The sequence below is a fragment of the Eptesicus fuscus genome, chromosome 7 (genome assembly GCF_027574615.1).
Source record: "Eptesicus fuscus isolate TK198812 chromosome 7, DD_ASM_mEF_20220401, whole genome shotgun sequence".
NCBI classification, from domain to species: Eukaryota; Metazoa; Chordata; class Mammalia; order Chiroptera; family Vespertilionidae; genus Eptesicus; species Eptesicus fuscus.
This window is the reverse complement of record NC_072479.1, coordinates 693,968-713,706: the sequence shown is the minus strand read 5'-3', so window position 1 is coordinate 713,706 and position 19,739 is coordinate 693,968. Positions and strand designations below refer to the sequence as shown.

The following is a 19,739-nucleotide window of genomic DNA, read 5'->3' as shown; positions in this document are numbered from 1 at the left end:
AGAAGCTGTTAGCTATGAACCAAGTCCTGGGCATTTGGGGCTGATGGTTACAGAAATTATTTTTAGCTTCCACGACTGTTATGTAAGACAAAGGTCTGATTTCCTGCAAGTCTGACATACAGAAGGCTGATTTCCGGGGCTGGTTATCATACATATGGGAGTTGGTTTTCTGGGTAGGTTGCTGCAAGTTATGGGTTAAAGTTCTGTTTTCACATATGGCCCTGCCATTGTTCATTTGTTTATTCAGTCACACACCTCTCTCATTCTGAGATCAGGTATGTGGTGAGATGGCTATAATGGCTAAGGGCTACACAGACTGTCAAGGAGATAGTCAGACCAACTCCCAAAATATTTATGGCTTAGAACCAGCAGAACACCAGATCAATCCAATATGACACCAATTTTACCTTAAGTGACCGCTAGCCTCATTATACACTCGTTGCAATACATTAGCATTCTAAATGACACACCCTGCACCTCCAACATCAGAAATGGAAAGCCCATAAAAGGACACAAAATGGTCAACAGGGTTCTTCTCTGAAGTCTCCACCCCTTTCCTGGAAAAATCCTGAATATTCCTCCCCCTTACTGAATGCCCTACCCCTGGATTAAATGGCCTCAATAAAAGAAGTAAATCCTACCAGGGAGGGCTGCTCTGTCTGTGGAGTAGCCCACTCTCTGTCTCACTGCTTCACTAATAAATTGCTAACTTTAAATTTATGCTGGCTCACATTTGAATTCTTTTCTGAGTGAAGCCAAGAACCCATTGTGTCCCCAGACCCCCAGAATTCCTGCATCAATTCCAGTCCCCCACATATCTTAAATTCCATGGCCTGCCAGGAAGTGACCTTCCTTACCACCTCTGTAAGAGGGCCAGGCCAGTTTTCCTGGGAGGGCTTTGTAGGCTCCATAAAGTCAACCTTAGTTCCATGAAATGTCTTGCCATAGCCGTGGCCGGGTGGCTCAGTTGTTTAGAGCGTTATCCCCTACACCAAAAGGTTGTGGGTTCGATCCCCAGTTGGGGTGGGTATAGGAAAGCAACGGATCGATGTTTCTCTCTCCCTTCCGCTTTATCTAAAATCAATAAGCATGTCCTTGCGTGAGGATTTTAAAAAGTGTCTTGTCATAGCTAATTACATAAGTATCATTCAGAAATATGGCATTCTAAGTAATACCCTGGTTGAACTATCAATTTGTTCAATTATATTATATCTTGGTTAAAAAAAGACAGTGAGGTTCAGAGCAGGATCCCCACACTGTGCCACTTGGACATGAGCTACAGACAATTTAGACTGCAAACTCCTGAGAAACTTACTGCTCCCTTAAATTTGGGGCCTTGCCCATAGTAATAGTTATCACCAGAGATAACTTATTGTGAACCATCTGTATAGCGGGCAAACATGTAATTAGCGAACATCTGTTCTTCTTATGCTGTGAATGACCTTTCTCCCCTCTGAAGCCCCCAACGCACCTTACTTCATCCTTGGCTCAGAATGCCATATTATACCTCATTTCCCCCTTATGTCTCTAAACCTGTCATGTATGTGGGGTTCCCATATGTACATATACAATTAGATTTGGTTATTTTCTCTTATTAATCTGTCTCATGTAGATTTAATTATTAGACCAGACAAAAGAGCCTGGAAGGAGTTCCATCCTCCCCTAGAGCTGGTGCAGTGAGCAGGGTACCTCCGAGGCTGGACACCGCTCACCCAGAGGCTGCTGCAACAAAGATCCTGGGACCTTGAGCATGAGCCAGCAGAAGTAAGAATTCTTCCCAAGGCAGACTCCCAGATCTCTACCTACAAAGTTTAGTGTAAATACAGTGATAAAACTCTTCTTTTTCTTTTCTAAATTTAGATTAGCAGAAGAAAATATTTGTGAAACTAGTTTCTAGGGCTAAGCCACTCTTGGTTATGTGATATGAGTACTCATAAGTTTTCTTAATTTTGTTTGTCTCTGTTTGGTATCTCTCCTTTCATCTTGTTATATGTCAGAAGACTTTGGTCTTTATGACCAGGAAGAATATTTTCTCTCTGGCGTCCACCATCCAGAAGATATACTGACTGGGCTGGACCTTGCCCTCTGTCCAACCATGCCAAACTCTCAGAGGGATTTTCTGTGTCGATCCATTTCCGCCCAGAGCTAGTAAGAAACAGGGCCCCTCATCCTTGCTTTCCACCAGTCAGAGGATGTGTATGCATCTGGCAGGCAGTGGAGCAGGATCCTATGGATCCGAACTTAGGGAATCTAAACACCCCATTCAGAAGGGGAAAAAAACCACTTGATTCACTGTTTTTGGAATGCCTATTTCAAACTGGGAGTAAACTTCATCTTGTGAAGGTTGTATTTTTTTTCACTCTCCTTTGGGAATGCTTCTATATTTGAAGTTCTTATTGGTTGAATTATTATTAGGATCCTACTCATCAAGGCAGATGATAGATCCTTTGAATAGAAAAACTTCTAAATTGAAAACCAAGCAAGAAAAAGTTTTAGAGACCTCTCATAGTGTTGTAATGGCTAATCATTAAGATACCCTTAAAAAGATGGAAGGACAGAAATTAGCACAAAAACCAAAGTCCACTCAGATTCCTTCTTATTTGCCTTCAGACATTTGTAGGTATTATTTAAAAAAAAAAAATCTGGACTTTGGAAATAAAAATGTCCTTCATTCAAAAAGGAAAGACAGCCAGGCCGATGTGGCTCAAGTGGTTGAGTGTTGACCTATAAAGCAGGAGGTCAGTTTGATTCCCAGTCAGGGCACATGTCCGGGTTGCGGCTCGGTCTCCCATGGGGGCCTGCAGGAGGCAGCCAATCAATGATTCTCTCTCATCACTGATGTTTCTCTCTCTCTCTCCTTCTCCCTTCCTCTCTGAAACCAATACAATAAATATAAATATATATTAAAAAATAAAATAAAAGAAAAAGGAAAGATAGAAAAGAGAACCAAGATAGTGGCATAGGTACACTGTACATACTGCCTCCTCAGCCACATCAAAATTACAACTAAAACACAAAACAACCATCATTAAGAAGTGCCTGAAAGCTGGCTGAATAGAAGTCCTACAACTAGAGAAGTAAAGGAGAAAGCACAGTGAGACTGGTAGGAGGGGTGGAGGCATGGAACGGGCTGGTCCATCACCCACATGCTGCATATTTTTAATCGGGAGGGAGATCTCCAAGGCTTCCCGTGAGAAGCAGGGGGTCCAAGCTGTACACCAGACCCCCCGCCCAGGGTCCCAGAGCCGGGAGAGAAGTCCCTGTAACGTTAGGATGTGAAGACCAGTGGGCACTGTGCTCTCAGTGACATGGTGAGAGCTCCTGGAGTCCCACGTGTTCACTGAGTCTGCCTCTTAAAGGGCCTGAGCACAAACCTACATGGTCCTGCTTCCACGGAGCTCCAGCCATGTCCTTGGGGGAACCCAGGGACATACAGGGAGGAACTGGACTGTCTGGCATCAGGGCAGGATCTCGAAGGTGCTTTCTCCAAGACATGGATGTTTGCAGGGGTCATAGTTCCTGTGCTGGGACCTCCACCACCACAGAGCTGACTGGCAGCCATATCTGAGGTTCTATCAGCCTGGAGCACATTGATGGCTCCACCCTGGTGATTCCCTGAGACCCCACTCCATCCAATTTGCAGCCCCACCTAAGCTGTTTGCAGGAGCTTTTCTTTTTGAATGGCCTGTCCTGGGTCAGGCTTCAGACTTTGCTAAAACCTCTTAGACAAGCAGCAGCTGGAGTCAGTGTGTCCCAAACCTATTAATAAAAGGCCCAAGACCTGGCACTACCACCAGCCTACCTTGCTGTACAGCTGGGCCTCACCTGGGCATTTCCAGCCCAATGCAAGTAGCAGCCATCTGCAGATGGCTCTGTAGCTCCTGCCTGGTGGCCCCAGGCAGTGGCTAACTTTGCACCTCCCTGAAGGCCCCAGAGCCAGTGCACCCAGTGGACAGCCTCAGACCAGAGCAGATAACAATTCCACACATCCACGAGCAACACACTCAAGAGGCAGACTCAGTGAGCACCAAAGCCCCACTGAAGCAAGTCCTGCCCCATAGGGATGTCTCCTGCACAGCAGCTCTTCCACTGTAAACAGAGTTGGTCCTCACAGCCAATTGTCCTGGAGGTCAATTCCTCCCAGTGATGCCAACAACAATCAAGGCTCAGCTACAACAAGACTGTGCACACAGCCCACACAGGGGTGCACCTAGAGTGCTCAGTTCAGGTGATGAGAGACTGAGTCACTGGACCCTATAGGAAACCTAATGCACAGGGCCACTCTACCAATTCCAGGAGACATAACAGCTATACCTAATACATCGAAACAAACACAGGGAAGCAGCCAAAATGCAGAGACAAAGAAACATGTTATGAATGAAAGAAAGGGAAGTAAGCAAAATACTGGGTAGAGAGTTCAAAACAATGGTTATAAGGTTACTCAAGGACCTTCATGAGAGCTTCAAGGGATTTAATGAAGGCCTCAAGGGAATTAATGAGAACCTGAAAGGAATTAATTAAAGTGTCAAGGATCTTCATGAGACTTTCAAGGATCTTAGTGAGAATGTCAAAGACATGAAAAAGAACTAGTCAGAAATTAAGCATACACTAACTGAAATAAAGAAGAATTTACAGGGACTCAACAGTAGAGGAGAGAATTCCAAGGATCAATTCAACGATTTGGAATATGAGGAAGCAAAAAACACCCAATCAGAAGAGCAAAAAGAAAAGAGAATCCAAAAATATGGAGATAGTGTAAGGAGCCTTAAAATCAAGGGCCTCCAAATCAAATATAATGAATCTATTTTAAAAATTTTTTTTGTTAAACCTTGCCAGAGGATACTTTTTCCATTGATTTCTAGACAGAGTGGAAGGGAGAGTGGAGGGGGAGAGACAGAAAAACATGGACATGAAAGAAACACATCGACTGTCTGCCTCCTGCACATGGCCCTGTCTGGGCTGGGGAACCTACAACAGAGGTGCGTGCCCTTGAATGGGAATCATACCCAGGACCCTTTGGTCTGGGGCCAATGCTGTCACCACTGAGCCACACTGGTCAGAGCCCACCTATATTTACCATCCCCAATTCTTATTTTAAAATATTAATAAGCAGGACTGAAATCTTTAGTAAATCCTTTTTAATAGAGATAAATAAAACAGATTGGAGATTGATGGGTTTAAAACAAAGGTTTTACTATAACAATACCAAAGGCTGAATGAGCTAAATTAACCCCTTGTTGGTCTCCCAACATTAAAGGTGGGCCCCTTTAACAAGTTTGCTCTATTTATCCCAGTTTGGAGAACTTTAAAAAAGTGGGAAGGCAGATATTTTGAGAAACCTGACCAATAATCCTCTGGGTAACATCATTCTGGTTAATCAGGTTAAAAACTGACAAAAGGATCAGGGTCCTTTGCTTTGACCCCTCACTGGGGACCCAAAGTCTTTTTTACACAAGAGTGGGTAAAAGGTCCTGGAATAGAAAAGGTAACTTTCCAGGGTTCCCTGATACGGGGATTCATGAACTGTGGCGCCAAAACCCACTGGTGAAGCCCCGACTCAGGCTCCAATAAGATGACAAGACTCCAGAAATGTAAGGATTGATAAGATCATGAAAATTAGAATGTTGAAACAGGCTTTATGTAAAGAAGTTATGCCAACTATACCTGAATGTTTTAGGGAGAGTGGAAGAGAGAGGGAAGACAAGGAGAAACATCAATGTGAGAGAAACACATCAATAGGTTGCCTCCTGCATGAGCCCTACCAGGGCCTGGACTGGGGAGGAGCCTGCAATCCAGGTACACACCCTTGACTGGAATTGAACCCAGGACCCTTTGGTCTGCAGGCCGACACTTTATCCACTTAGCCAAACCAGCTAGGGCTTGTGTGGTATTTTCTACCTTTGATGTTATTGCTTATTTGTAAAAGAGGTCTATTTAATTGGCTTAAATCAGTAAGTGCTTGTAATAAAATTCTCAAAAATATAATAGAAACTAACCCAGTGCTTTTCAGGATCATGCGATCTGGGAAAATAACTGGTACTAAAGCTGGTTTGAATTTGGTTTGGTTTGGTTAAAACAGACATGCCTTTAGAGTTATCAAAATCTACACTAATAAAAGAGTAAGATACAAATTGACCATACCTTCACGACGCCCACCAGCCAATCAGAGTGAGTATGCAAACTAACCCAACAAAGATGGCGGGTTAATTTGCATATGCAGGTGCAAGCAGCCGGGGTCGGGGCAGGACGTAGGCGTTCTGCACCGCCCCAGCCGCTCCGGGCCTCTGGGCAGCATGGGAAGGCGGAAAGGCAGCTCCGGCCGGAGTGAAGGCGGTGCCAGCAGCCAGGGGAAGGAAGGCCCATTCTTGCACGAATCTTCGTGCATCGGGCCACTAGTTAAATATAAAACTTTAATTTTACCTGGGTTAAAAAAAGTAAGTTCATGTTATCTCTGTTACAGTTTTTTTCAGCATGATAAATAACTTGGTATAATTTTCATAAGTAATCTATAATCATAAAAGTGTAATATGCTAATTAGACCAGACGTCCTTCCGGATGAAGCTGGGGCTGCTGGGGCTGCAGTGGCGGGATTGAGGCAGCCGCGGCTGTGAAGGAGGGATCCAGGCAGCTGCTGCAGCTGCGAAGGCCTATCTTGCACGAATTTCATGCATCGGGCCTCTAGTCAAAACATAATTATGAGCAAGTAAATTAAATAATGTAATAGAATAAATAGGTTTTTGTTAGGTGAACTATTTGGAAATAATTATATTTTATATGTACTTAGAAATAATTTTTTGTTGTTGTTGTTAATCCTCACTCAAGGATATTTTTCCATTGATTTTTAGAGAATGAAAGAGAGGGAAAGACAAAGAGAAACCCCGATGGGAAACACATCGACTGGTTGCCTCCTGCACGAGCCCCCACCAAGGCCCAGGCAGGGGAGAAGCCCGCAACTGAGGTATGCACCCTTGACCAGAATGGAATTCGGGACCCTTCGGTCCACAGGACGACACTGTCCACTGAGCAAAGCTGGCGAGGGCTGGAAATGGTTTCCTAAATCTCTCTGGTAACTTGAAACTTTAGAGTTTTACTAGCTAAATTAAATGATGGATTGTCACTGAATATCTGTATCAGTAACATTAGTTACTGAACACAGGTTTATCTGTCGTTGGCTTCTTATTGCAGATAAACTAAAAAAAAAAAAAAAAATTTGTATCTGTTGTGTGACACATTAAAAGACCAGACTATGAAAAAGCATGTACTAGTATTTCCAGAAATTATAGAATGTGTTCATAAAGTTACCAATCTAAAAAATACTGGTATAACAATTCACAATTACTTATTTCTTAGTTTTCACCAGAAATTAAAGTTACTAAAGTTTAAGAATTCTAATAAGTATAATTAAAGCTTACAAAACTATAATAGGGAAAACAACTGTATATACAAGAAAAATAAGTTATATTTTGGCTTTAAAAAAAGGTTATTAGGCATGGAGATATGTTTTCGTTAAGGAACATAGTAAAAGTAATTGTGCCCTGGTTATTTCTGAATTGGTAAGAGAACATGATACAAATTAAAAGGGACCAAATAGTTGCAAAAAAAAAACTTATGAAAAAGAAATCATGAGAAAGAAACTTTATGTATGATCAGGATAGATAAGATTGAATAAATTTGTTAGAAGGATTTTTTAAATTTTAATATCAATTGTGTGCTAAAACTTAATATTCTTTCAGCTGCTAAAAGGACAGTTTTCCTGGACTACTGGTCTGCTTCAGATAAGATACTCTAAAAAAAACTGCCTGCCCAGAGAGCAAAGATTCTGTGTTTTACCCAAATAAATTTTGGTATTTTATGTTGTCTTAATCAGGTATTTGGTTATTTAAGAAAACTGAATCTTTTCAATAGTAAAAGGTAACCTTCTGTATTGAAATGCTGAAGCTTTCATGCAAAGGCAACAGCAACAAAATCTGACTATGGCTCCTATGGGTGAAGTCCATTATACTTCTTTAAAACTGACCCCCTGGTAACTGACAACAGTCTACTCCAGAACCAGAGAAATTAAGATGGGTAAAAAATGGCTGTAAGTTAAAGAACAGTCATTCACCTGCCACTCAGTGTGCGTTATCAATATGTTCTTCTTGTGTGTGGTTTTCTGAATGTGTTGAAGACTTCAGCTGCCAAAAGCTGATGCCCTTACAGTGGCAAAGAAACTGTTAGAAAATGTATTCCCACTTGGGGTATACCTTCCAAAACCTCCAGTGACCAATGCACCTACTTCACTGAGCAATTCATAAGAATCTTGATGGAAAGCTTTACAAACTTCTTGGAATTATCATTGACCCTATCACCCTCAATTGTCAGGCAAGGTTGACAGAACTAATGGAAAAACTGGATTCAAGCAGAACAAGTTTTAATTACACAAGACTGAATGAACTAATGAGAATGATGACAATTTTTATGGTTTTTTGTTTTTTGGGTTTTTTTTGTCTAAGACATTGCTAGTTCCTTAATTCTTTTGTTTTCCTGGAATAAAAAAGTTTTGGGTTTTTTTTTCTCTTATGCTACCTCTGATTTAGAGCAATAATTTTCTTTTCTTTCTTTTTTTTTTTAAAAAAAAAAAAACATTTTATTGATTTTTTACAGAGAGGAAGGGAGAGGGATAGAGAGTTAGAAACACTGATGAGAGAGAAACATCGATCAGCTGTCTCCTGCACACTCCCTACTGGTTATGGGCCTGCAACCAAGGTACATGCCCTTGACTGGAATCAAACCTGGGACCCTTGAGTCTGCAGGCCGACGCTCTAGCCACTGAGCCAAACCGGTTAGGGCTAGAGCAGCAATATTCAACCTTTTTCATCTCATGGCACACATAAACTAATTTAATTATTAAAATTCTGTGACATACCAAAAATAAATATTTTTGGCAAATCTGACAAAACAAACAAACAAACAAAAACTATGTATAATATTGATTCATTCACACCGGACAGCTATTGTTGTGTTGGCTGTTGTCATTATTTTATTTGACAATACAAGGGAAAGGATGTCAGTACCCCTGCAAGTTTTAAAAATTCTGTAGCACACGGATTGAAATTTGCTGATTTAAAGCAATTTGGTAAATTACACCTTTTAAAGCAGAATTGAAACATTTTTCTTTTTCTCCCTACTTGATCCCACCAAAATTCAGAAACTCAGTATTCTTATTTACATGGCAATATGGTTATTTGCATATGTCCAATAAAAGTCTGCTCTCCTTCTAATGACACAATTGGAAATTGGTAATATTATCAAGGCTTTGACTGGAATGTCATGTTTGAGAAAAACATGCATAGTCTCAGGCATGACCAGACAGTTTTAAGGAATTAAGATTGACATATGGAAGCCAATAAAAACCTTGGAAAAACATCCCGATACCTTGCTGACAAGGTTCCCAGAAGTCTTATCAGGTGAGTAAAGAAGGTCCTGTCCTAGAAGGTGCAGGACCTCAGGGTATTTGTGGGACCCGGAGAAGAGAGAAGCTCACTCCAATCTACAGGCATGGCGAGTCATTGGCTTCACGTTTGTGCCCTCAAAAAGCCTTTTAAAGTTCAGTCTGGAGATTCCTTATGAAAATATCCAGTAAAGTAGATTCAGAAGATCCCACGTGGACTTCCGGTCAAGATGGCCGAGTAGGTGAACACTGTGCTCGCCTCCTCCCATGACTATCAAATTACAACTAAGTTACAGAACAACCACCATTAAGAACCAGAAGACTAGCTGAACGGAACTCCTAACACGAAGGATATACAGAAGAAGCCACATCGACAGGTAGTAGGTGGGGCTGGTCCACGTGTGGCAATTAAGAACTAGGGCAGAAATACCTCTGCTGCAAAGGTCCCTCTTGAGGAACAAGAGGTCCCCATCCCACACCAGGTCCCTCAGCCTAGTACACAGTGCTAGGAAGAGGACTCCAAACAACAGCTAGATGTGAAAATCAGCAGGGACTCCATCCAAGTGAAACGGAAGGCTCAAGACTCAGGTGTACTCTTAAAGGGCTCAACCACAGATTCACTCACACACACTCGCCCTAAGCTTCAGCAAAGGGACAGCACCTCGAAAAGCTCCAGAGACATTCAGCGAGGAACTGAATTGTCTGGCTTCATGGTTCCTGACTATTCCTTTGTTGAGACCTACCCACACACAGCCTGCAGGTGCCCCAAATCTGAGTCTCTATCAACCTGGCTAACACCTCTCTAACCCCATCTAAGTGATTCTGAGTCATAGCCTGACCCAATTCACAGCCTAGCTAACCCTCTCTCAGAAGCTAGTCCACATAATGGGCCAGCTTAGGCCTACATCGAGGTCTTTCCTAAAATCTATCAAAGGTCCACAAACCCCAAATAAGCAGCGAATGGCTTCAGCCTACCCGGTACCTCTTGCTAAGTAGCCCCGAACCTGGCACTAATGGTGGCCATCCTCGGTTCACAGTATAACCACTCCCAGGCACCTCCCAGCCCAGCATAGACAGCTATCAACTGCAGATCACTGTGTAGCTCCTATCAGGTGGTCCTGGGCTGTACACAGGCAGCAGATGACCTTGGCCTGCACTGAGCACCTCCCAAGAGGCCCCAGAACCAACACACCTGATGGCCAGCTTCAGACCACACCCAATTAATGCCACAAATGACACACCCTAAAGATGAACTTGCTGGGACCAGAACTCTGCTAAAGTGAATCCCACTTTATGGAATCAGGCCCTGCACAACAGCTTGTGCACTGTGGTCATGGTCAGCATTCACAGCCAGTCACACTGAGGATCAATCCCTCCCACGGATGTCACAACAGCAATCAAGGCTCCACTACAACAAAAGGGCACACACAACCTACACAGGGGACACACTGGAGCAACTGGCTCAGGTGAACAGGAAGACTGTGCCGTTGGGTCTCACAGGGTACTGACTACCCAAGGTCACCCTGCCAAGGTCAGGAAACAGAGCAGATCAACCTAATACATAAAAGCAAACACAGGGAGAGAGCCAAAATGAGAAGACAAAGAAACATTTCCCAAACGAAAAAATAGGACAAAACTCCAGAAAAAGAACTAAAGGAAATGGAGGCAGGCAATCTACCATATGCAGAGTTCAAAACACCGGTTATAAGGTTGTTCAATGAACTCAGGGGAAGAATAGATAATCTCAGTAAGAACTTCAACAAAAAGATTAAAAAAACAAACAAAAAAAGAACAAGAAATTAAGAATACAATAACTAAAATGAAAAACATATTTGATGGGTTAGACTAAGCAGATTAGGATTAGTGATTTGGAGGACAAGGTAGCAAAACACCCAATCAGAACAGCAAAAAGAAAAAAAAAATTTTAATGAGGACAGTTTACAGGATCTCTGGGACAACATCAAGCATAACATTTGAATCACAGGGATACCAGAAGGAGAAAAGAGTGAGCAAGATATTGAGAACCTATTTGAAGTAATAGTGACTGGAAACTTCCCTTGCCTGTGATGGAAACAGACATCCAAGTCCAGTAAGCACAGAGTCCTGTACAAGATGAACCCAATGAGGCCCACACCAACACACATCATAATTAAAATACCAAAGGATAAAAAAAAAAAAAGAGAGAGAGAATCTTAAAAGCACCAAGAGAAAAGCAGTTACCTAACAAAGGAGCTCCCATAAGATTGTCAGTTGATTTCTCAACAGAAACTTTGCAGGCCAGGAGAGATTGGCACAAAATATTCAAAGTGATGGAAAGCAAGGAACATAACCAAGACTACTCTACCTAGCAAAGTTATCATTTAGAATCAAAGGACAAATAAAGAACTTCCCAGACAAGAAAAAGCTGAAGGATTTCATCACCACCAAAAAACTATTACAAGAAATGTAAAATGTGAATAAGAAAATATCACAAAGAAAAACTCACTAACTAAGGCAAACATAATAAAGTGAATCAACAAACACAAAAGCTTGTACAAAGGTTAAAAAGCAAAAGTGGGAAGAGCATGTGTAACTACAATAGTAAATAAAGGAATGCACACAAACACGTTAAAAAATGACAAAACACGTGGAAGGGATGGGTAAAAATGGTAGTGATTTAAAATGTGTCTGAACACAAGCAACTATCAATTTAAAATAGACTGCTATAAACATAGCTTAGTATATCTGAAGCTCATGATAACCACAAACCGAAAATCTGCAAGAGATAAAGAAATAAAGAGTAAGGAATCCAAACACAACACTACAGGAAGTCATCTGTATACAAGAGAAGAGAGTAGGAGAATAGAAAGGAACAGAGAAGAACTACAAAAACAATTAGGTATGTAGTTATTGCCATTTTATTAATTGTTTCCTATCAACCATTATTTTAAATGTAAATAGATTAAATGCTTCAAATGAAGATGAATGGCTAAAGATGTGGTATATTTATTCAATGAAATATTACTTGGCCATAAACAAAAATGATATCTTACCATTTGCAACAGCATTGATGAACTTAGAGGGCATTATTCTAAGTGAAATAAGTCAGAGAAAGACAAATACCATATGGTTTCACTTATATGTGGAATCTAAAGAAAAATATAAATGAACAAAACAGAAACAAACCCATAGATACAGACAACAAACTGATTGTTGCCAGATGAGAGGGGGTGTTGGGGGCTGGGTGAAAAAGGGGAAGGGATTAAGAAGTACAAACTGCCCAGCTGGCGTGACTCAGTGGTCGAGCCCCGGTGTGGGGCATACAGGAGGCAGCCGATCAATGATTCTCTCTCATCATTGATGTTTCATTCTCTCTCTCCCCCTCTCCCTTCCTTTCTGAAATCAATAAAAATAAATCTATTTATTTATTTGGGATCGAAACCGCAATCCAGGCATATGCCCTAACCAGGAATCGAACCGTGACCTCCTGGTTCATAGATCGACGCTCAACCACTGAGCCATGCCAGCTGGGCAAATATAAATACAAATATATATAATTTTTTTAAAAGTAAAATTAACCCAGATGTTCAACTAATGAATCAATAAACAAAATGTGGTATATCCCTACAACGAAATTTACTTGGCCACATGCTACAACATAGATGAAAACATACTAAATGAAAAAGCCAGTCACAAAAGGCCACATATGATTCCATTTATATGAACTTCCCACAAGAGGCAAATCCACAGACAGAAAGTAGATTACGGCTGCCTAGGGCTATCGGGAGAGGGGGACGGGGGTGCCTGATAAGGTATATAGTTTCTTTTGCGAGTGTTGAAATGTTCTAAAATTAGAATGTGGTAATGGTTGCACAACTCTGTGAATATATTAACCACTGTAAATGGGTGAATTTTATGATATGGGAAATATCTCAATAAAAAAGAAAAGGGCAGCCTCAGAGAGGGTGGTATAAAGGCACAAGGGTCTCTTTACCAGATAACTCAGGCCACCCCCTCACACAGCTCTGCTGTCCCAGACATGTCCTCAGAGGCCATCCTGCTGGGGTGGAAAGGCCTCCATGACCTAGATTCTCCTGCCTCCCCTCACATGCTCAAGCCCTGGGCTTCTACAGGAACTGTGAACAATGTGGAGGGCAAGATGGGCCAGAGGGAAGGAGACAGGTGTCCCAGGGGCTACTGCACAACATCTAGGTTGGTCTTTGACAGTCTCACTGCCTCGCCTGTCAAAACGGCACAACTGTCCTCCTCCTAGATACGGGGGAAAAGGGCATTACCAAGGCCAAGTCAGACCCTCAGCGGCACTGGGGCTGCTTTCATACCACCCTCTGGGCCAGAGCTGGCAGGTGGGCCACCAGGCAGGGACAGAAGGACCTTTCATGGATAACAACATTCCTCCCATCTCCCAAGTCCTGGCAGGAGATGGTTTCCTCACCTACAAAAGGGAGTACGGTGTAGTCCGCTGAGTGTAAAGACAGTCATGCAATCACTTCACACACTGGGCAGCATCACCCCAATGAGGTGCTGTGACCAACAAAGGCCCTGGACCCAGCTCCCTGGTCGGGAGGTTAGATGCCGCCAAAGCTTCTTTTTTTCTTTTAATATATTTTACTGATCTTTTACAGAGAGGAAGGGAGAGGGATAGAGAGTTAGAAACATCGATGAGAGAGAAACACTGATCAGCTGCCTCCTGCGCACCCCCACTAGGGATGTGCCAGCAACCAAGGTACATTCCCCTGACCGGAATCGAACCCGGGACCCCTCAGTCCGCAGGCCGACACTCTATCCACTGAGCCAAACCGGCCAGGGCGTAGATACCGCCCAAGTTTCTAAGAGATTCCCCAGAAAGAAAACGAGGCTTTTTAAGAAGTGGTGAATGCCTAGGGAGCCAGTCCTATTTTGCTGTCTGAAACTCGGGGTGTAACAAAAGAATGGAGATATTTGCAAGGATGTGGACTAGACAGGAATCTTCCTGAAGGCTGTGCTGTCACCCAGTCCCAGGAGCCCACCAGCCTGGGCCTGCTCACCTGCTCACAGGAACCCTCTTTAGGGCGAGCTGAGGACATTCCCCGAGGTTCCGGTCAAGGGCAGTCTAACTCAATCAGAGCAGAGCCTGCCTTCATTCCAGGTCTCCAGGCGGTGCTGAGCCTGGCTGTGGTCCCTCTGTCCCTCCCCACCCCCAACCGCCTGCTGCCACAGACACAGAAGCACCTGGGCCCAGGAAGGGAGCAGTCCCAAAAGCAGTGAGGTCCCCCACCAGAAGCCAGCAACCAAAGCTCAGGTTCCCAACTGAAGCCTACAGGCGGGCTCCTCCGTCCTGATTCCAAGGAGAGTCCCTGCTGGTGCCAGGAGCCTTTCCCAGCCCCTGCTCACACCTATCTGCCTTCCCAGACGGCGAGTCCCTTACTAAGAATGAATTCGCTGATGCTGAGAGGGGCTTCTGGTAGGTGTGACCATGTGCCCAGCTGGCCTGCTCCAAAACAGAGGCACTCATATGCTGAGGCCTTAGGCCTGGTTTTACTGTCACAGAACCAGTTACTCGGCTCCAGGTCCCTCTCCTGCACTCACTCCCTTCCCTGGAAGGACACAGGGTGCCGCTTCCCAGATGCCTTCATGCCTCAGCCTCCATTCTACTCCCACCTGCTGCCCCTCCTCCTGAGGAGGCTAAAGGGCTGATTCCGATGGAGCCCTGATATTTGGGGCTGGTGATCTGAGTCCAGGCCAGAAAGCTCAGTGTACATTCCTGATGACCTATAATTAAGTCACTACCTCTTTCCCAGACACTGGTCTTGCAGAACCGGTTACAGAGGCCATGGGGCTGTGGACAGTGCACTGCCCCAGAGGGAGGGCTCCTAACTCTGACGCCGGGCCAGACCACCAGATATGGCCTGGAGACCCCCAACACCTGGGGGCCTTCTTGTAAGGCCCGAGAAAAGGACCGGAAGCATGATCCATGCTTGTGGGACAAAGCACAGGGAGGAGGATATGAGGGAGGGCCCCATGCGTGTTCCTTCACTCAGATTGGAAGGCGGTTCCCTGAGTCCGCTGGCGTATTAAACAGTGTCCCTCCAGCTTCCTCAGAAGCGTCCTGGGTCTTCTTGGTCTTCTGCAACACTCCTATCCCCCTCCCTGGCACTGGGTCCCTACCCTGTCATGTTCTCCTGCTGCCCTAGCTCCTAACTAGACTCCACTTCTCCCAACTCTGATTTCATCTGGCTCTCCCTAGAAAAACAGATCTAAACTCCAGGAAAAAAAAAAAATTCAACTCCTTAAGAATGCAGGGCAGGGCAAAGCCGTTAAAAGACCCACTACTCTCAGCTCCTAGAGGGTCCTCTGAAGGGGGCGGGTGGAGTGTTCACAGCTGGCTCAGCACCTGCCACAGGGCCTCACCTTCTCCGTCTGTGAGAACGGCACCACGTGCCTCCTGGTATCAAACAAGACAACAGAGAAAGTGCCCGACATATAATGGCCGTTCAGAAGCCTCTCCCTTCACTTTTTTGGGGGGAGGGGGTGGTTGAGGGAGGGAGGGATTCCAAACAGTAGCTCTTCGGACATGGCCAGTCCTGGACACAGGGCTGCAACCCCCTGAACACTTGTTCAAACATGAGCATATATATGAGAAACAGATGGAGGTTTCACATCTGCAGAACTTCACAGAATTAGCATGAGAATTAAAATGAGACATATGGCTATGCAAATTAAATCAAGTACAGATGCAGAAATGCCCAGTGATAGAAATACATTATAGTTGGCATCAGATAAAGTTCAGGGCCAAAGGTATACATAGGACAAGCATGGGAATATTCAGCAAACTGGACTCCCTACATACACACAACTGCATTTGGAATTCCAACCATGGACCCCCCACAGCTGCACTCACCTCCCTTCCTCTGAAGAAAGGGGGTTTGTTAAGTACGAGCATGTAAGGCAGGGGTCCTCAAACTTTTTAAACGGGGGCCAGTTCACTGTCCCTCAGACCGCTGGAGGGCCGGACTATAGTTTAAAAAAACTATGAACAAATTCCTATGCACACTGCACATATCTTATTTTGAAGTAAAAAAACAAAACGGCAAAAACACCCGCATGTGGCCCGCGGGCCGTAGTTTGAGGACGCCTGATATGAGGTGAACACTGACCTGTCCACTGGTCAGTACAGCCATCAGCAGGGCAGGAGCTTTTTAAAAAAGTCTTTCTTGCTGAGATTACAGATGTCCTCCCTTTCCCCCAACCCACTGGCCCCTTCCACCCCAATCCCACCCTGCCCCAGGCCTTCAGCACCCTCTTGTCTGTGTTGATAGGTTATGCATATCCTATATAGTAAGAGAGGAATATGCTAATTATCTGTTAGGCCTGAGGCATAATGACCCACCATTCAGCAGGAGGGTGGGGGCAGCGAGCTACAAGCAGAAGGCAGACAGCTACGGGAGGGGGCAGGGCAGCAAGCTATGAGGGGGTACGGGGGAGCCCCAGGAGGGTGTGCAGTGAACTAAGAGCAGCGGAGAGCTCCAGCGGCGGTGGGCAGGTGGCCAGCTGAGGCAAGCAGCAGCAAGCTCCTCATGTATGGATTTGTGTGCAGGGCTACTAGTATGTACATAAGGTATCTGGTTAATCTCTTCCCGCCTCCCAAACCCCCTTTCCCCCTGAGGTTCATCAGTCTGTTCCATGTTTCCATGCCTCTGGTTCTATTTTATTCATCATTTATTTTGTTCATTGAATTGTTTATTTTTGATTTTTAGACTCAATTGTGATAAGCATTTATTGCCATTTTACTGTTCATATTTTTTATCCTCCTCCTCCTACTACTACTTCTTTCTCTTCTTTAAAAATACCCTTCAAGCTTTCTCTCCTAGCAGGTGGCAGTGGCAGCTTGTTCAGCCATGGCCAAAATTAAGGCTCCGGACCTTACTGGCATGAAGGAGGAGCTGCTAAAACACCTGGATGATCTGAAGGAGCTGTGTGTAGCCAAAGTGACAGGCAGCGCAGCTTCCAAGTTTCCAAAGATCCGAGTTGTTGGCAAGTCTATCACCCGTGTTCTTACCATCATTAACCAGACGCAGAAAGAAAGCCTCAGGAAATTCTACCAGGGCAAGGAGTACCAGCCCCTGGATCTGCGGCCCAAGAACACATGTGCCATGCGCCTCCATCTCAACAAGCATGAAAAGAATCTAAAGACCAAGAAGCAGCAGCAGCAGGAGCAGCTATACCCCCTGCAGAAGTACACAGTCAAGGCCTGAGCATCATGGAGTCAATAAAGCAAAAACTGGCTGACATTGAAAAAAATACCCTTCAACATTTCATGTGATACTTGTCTGGTGGTGATGAACTCCTTTAGCTGTTTCTTATCTGTGAAGCTCTTTGTCTGACCTTCAATTCTGAATGATAGCTTTGGTGGTAGAGTAGTCTTGGTTTGTAGGTCTTGCTATTCATCACTTTGAATATTTCTTGTCACTCCCATCTGGCCTGCATAGTTTCTGCTGAGAAATCAGCTGACAGTCATATGGGTGCTCCCTTGTAGGTAACCAACTGCTTTTCTCTTGCTGCTTTTAAGAGTCTCTCTTTGTCTTTAGCCCTTGGCATTTTAATTATGATATGTCTTGCTGTGGGTCTCTTTGGGTTCCTCTTGTTTGGGGTTCTCTGCACTTCCTGAACTTGTAAGTCTATTTCTTTCACCAGGTAGGGGAAAGTTTTCTGTCATTCTTTCTTCAAATAGGTTTTCAATATCTTGCTCTCTCTCTATTCCTTCTGGAACCCTCATAATGAGAATGTTGGTACACTTGAAGTTGTCCCAGAGGCTCCTTACACTACCTTCATTATTTTTGGATTCTTTTTTCTTTTTGCTCTTCTGGTTGAGTGTTTTATGCTTCCTCCTATTCCACATCATTGACTTGATCCTCGGAATCCTCTTCTCTACTACTGAATCCCTGTAAATTATCCTTTATTTCAGTTAGTGCATGCTTAATTTCTGACTGGTCCTTTTTCATGTCTTTGACATTCTCACTAAAATCCTTGAAAGTTTCACCAAGTCCTTTGCAGTTCTCATTAAAACCCTTGAGGAACCTTATAAATGTTGTTTTGAACTCTGTATCTGGTAGTTTGCTTCCATTTTGTTTACTTCTTTTTTCCAGAGTTTCTTGTTCTTTCATTTGTGACATGTTCTTTGTCTCCACATTTTGGCTGCTTCCCTGTGTTTATTTCTATGTATTAGGTAGAGCTGCTATGTCTCCTGGAATTGGTAGAGTGACCTTGTATAGTAGGTATTCTGTGGGGCCCAGTAGCTCAGCCTCCCCGGTCACCTAAGCTGGGCACTCTAAGTGTGCCCCTGTGTGGGCTGTGTACCACAGTCTTGTTGTAGTTGAGCCTTGATTTCTGTTGGCATCACTGGGAGGAGTTGACCTCCAGGCCAGCTGGCTGTGAGGACCAGTTATGACTATAGTAGAAGAGCTGATATGCAGGAGATACCCTATGGAGCAGGACTTGCTTCAGTGGGGCTTTGGTGCTCACTGAGTCTGCCCCTGGACTGTGTCACTTGTGGATGTGTAGAGTTGTAGTCTGCTATGGTCTGAGGCTATCCACTGGGTGCACTGGCTCTGGGGCCTCCAGGGAAGTGCAAAGTTAGCCATTGCCTGGGGCCACTAGGAGCTACAGAGCCATCTGCAGATGGCTGCTACTTGCATTGGGCTTGAAAGTACCGAGGGGAGGCCAAACTATGAAGCTGCTGCTAGTGCAGGTATTCTGTGGGGCCCAGTAGCTCAGCCTTCCCGGTCACCTAAGCTGGGTACTCTAAGTGTGCCCCTGTGTGGGCTGTGTACTTGGGGCATGCTGATGCCAGCTGATGCTTGTTTAAGAGATTTTAGCAAAATCTGAAGCCTGAGCAAGGACAGGCCTTTCATACAGAAAAGCTCCTGCAAACAGCTTGGGTAGGGCTGCAAATTGGAAGGGACTGAGTCTCAGGAAATCAACAGGGTGGAACCAAACTCAGATATGGCTGCCAGTCATCTCTGGGATGGGGGAGGTCCCAGCACAGTAACAATGACCCTTGTGAGCACTCTGGTCTGGGAGAAAGCCATCCTGGAGTTCCTGCCCCAAATGCCAGACAATCTAGTTCCTCCCCATATGTCTCTGGATTCCCCCCAAAGCTGCTACCCCAGTGCTAGAGCCCAGAGGGAGCAGTTCCCAGTAAGTTTGTGCACCGGCCCTTTAAGAGGATCTCCCTGGGTCTCCAGCAGCCTCCTTGTCACTCAGTCACAATCCCAGCTGATTTTTACAATCTGAAGTTATGGGGCTTCTCTTCCCAGCTCTGAAACCCTGGGCT

At 44.4% G+C, this 19,739-nt stretch overlaps 2 protein-coding genes across 2 annotated transcripts in view; one reads left to right on the top strand and one right to left on the bottom strand.

Annotated features, from left to right (window-relative positions):
- The window catches only part of BID (BH3 interacting domain death agonist), a 37,925-nt gene extending 23,899 nt beyond the window's left edge, over nucleotides 1-14,026 (bottom strand). Inside the window, exon 1 of the mRNA XM_054718662.1 lies at nucleotides 13,863-14,026. Coding sequence (XP_054574637.1) covers nucleotides 13,863-13,909 — 47 coding nt within the window. The 5' untranslated portion in view covers nucleotides 13,910-14,026. The remainder of the gene's footprint in view (nucleotides 1-13,862) is intronic.
- A 3,278-nt stretch (nucleotides 14,027-17,304) lies between these two features.
- LOC103303803 (60S ribosomal protein L35-like) lies at nucleotides 17,305-17,661 on the top strand. Its single transcript, XM_054718666.1, has one exon. It carries the CDS (start codon nucleotides 17,305-17,307, stop codon nucleotides 17,659-17,661), a length of 357 nt encoding a protein of 118 aa, XP_054574641.1.
- Nucleotides 17,662-19,739: the final 2,078 nt, after the last annotated feature.

What these genes read in the sequence shown, in the direction of transcription:
- LOC103303803 (XM_054718666.1), top strand. Translation starts at nt 17,305, where the DNA reads ATGGCCAAAATTAAGGCTCCGGACCTTACTGGCATGAAGGAGGAGCTG.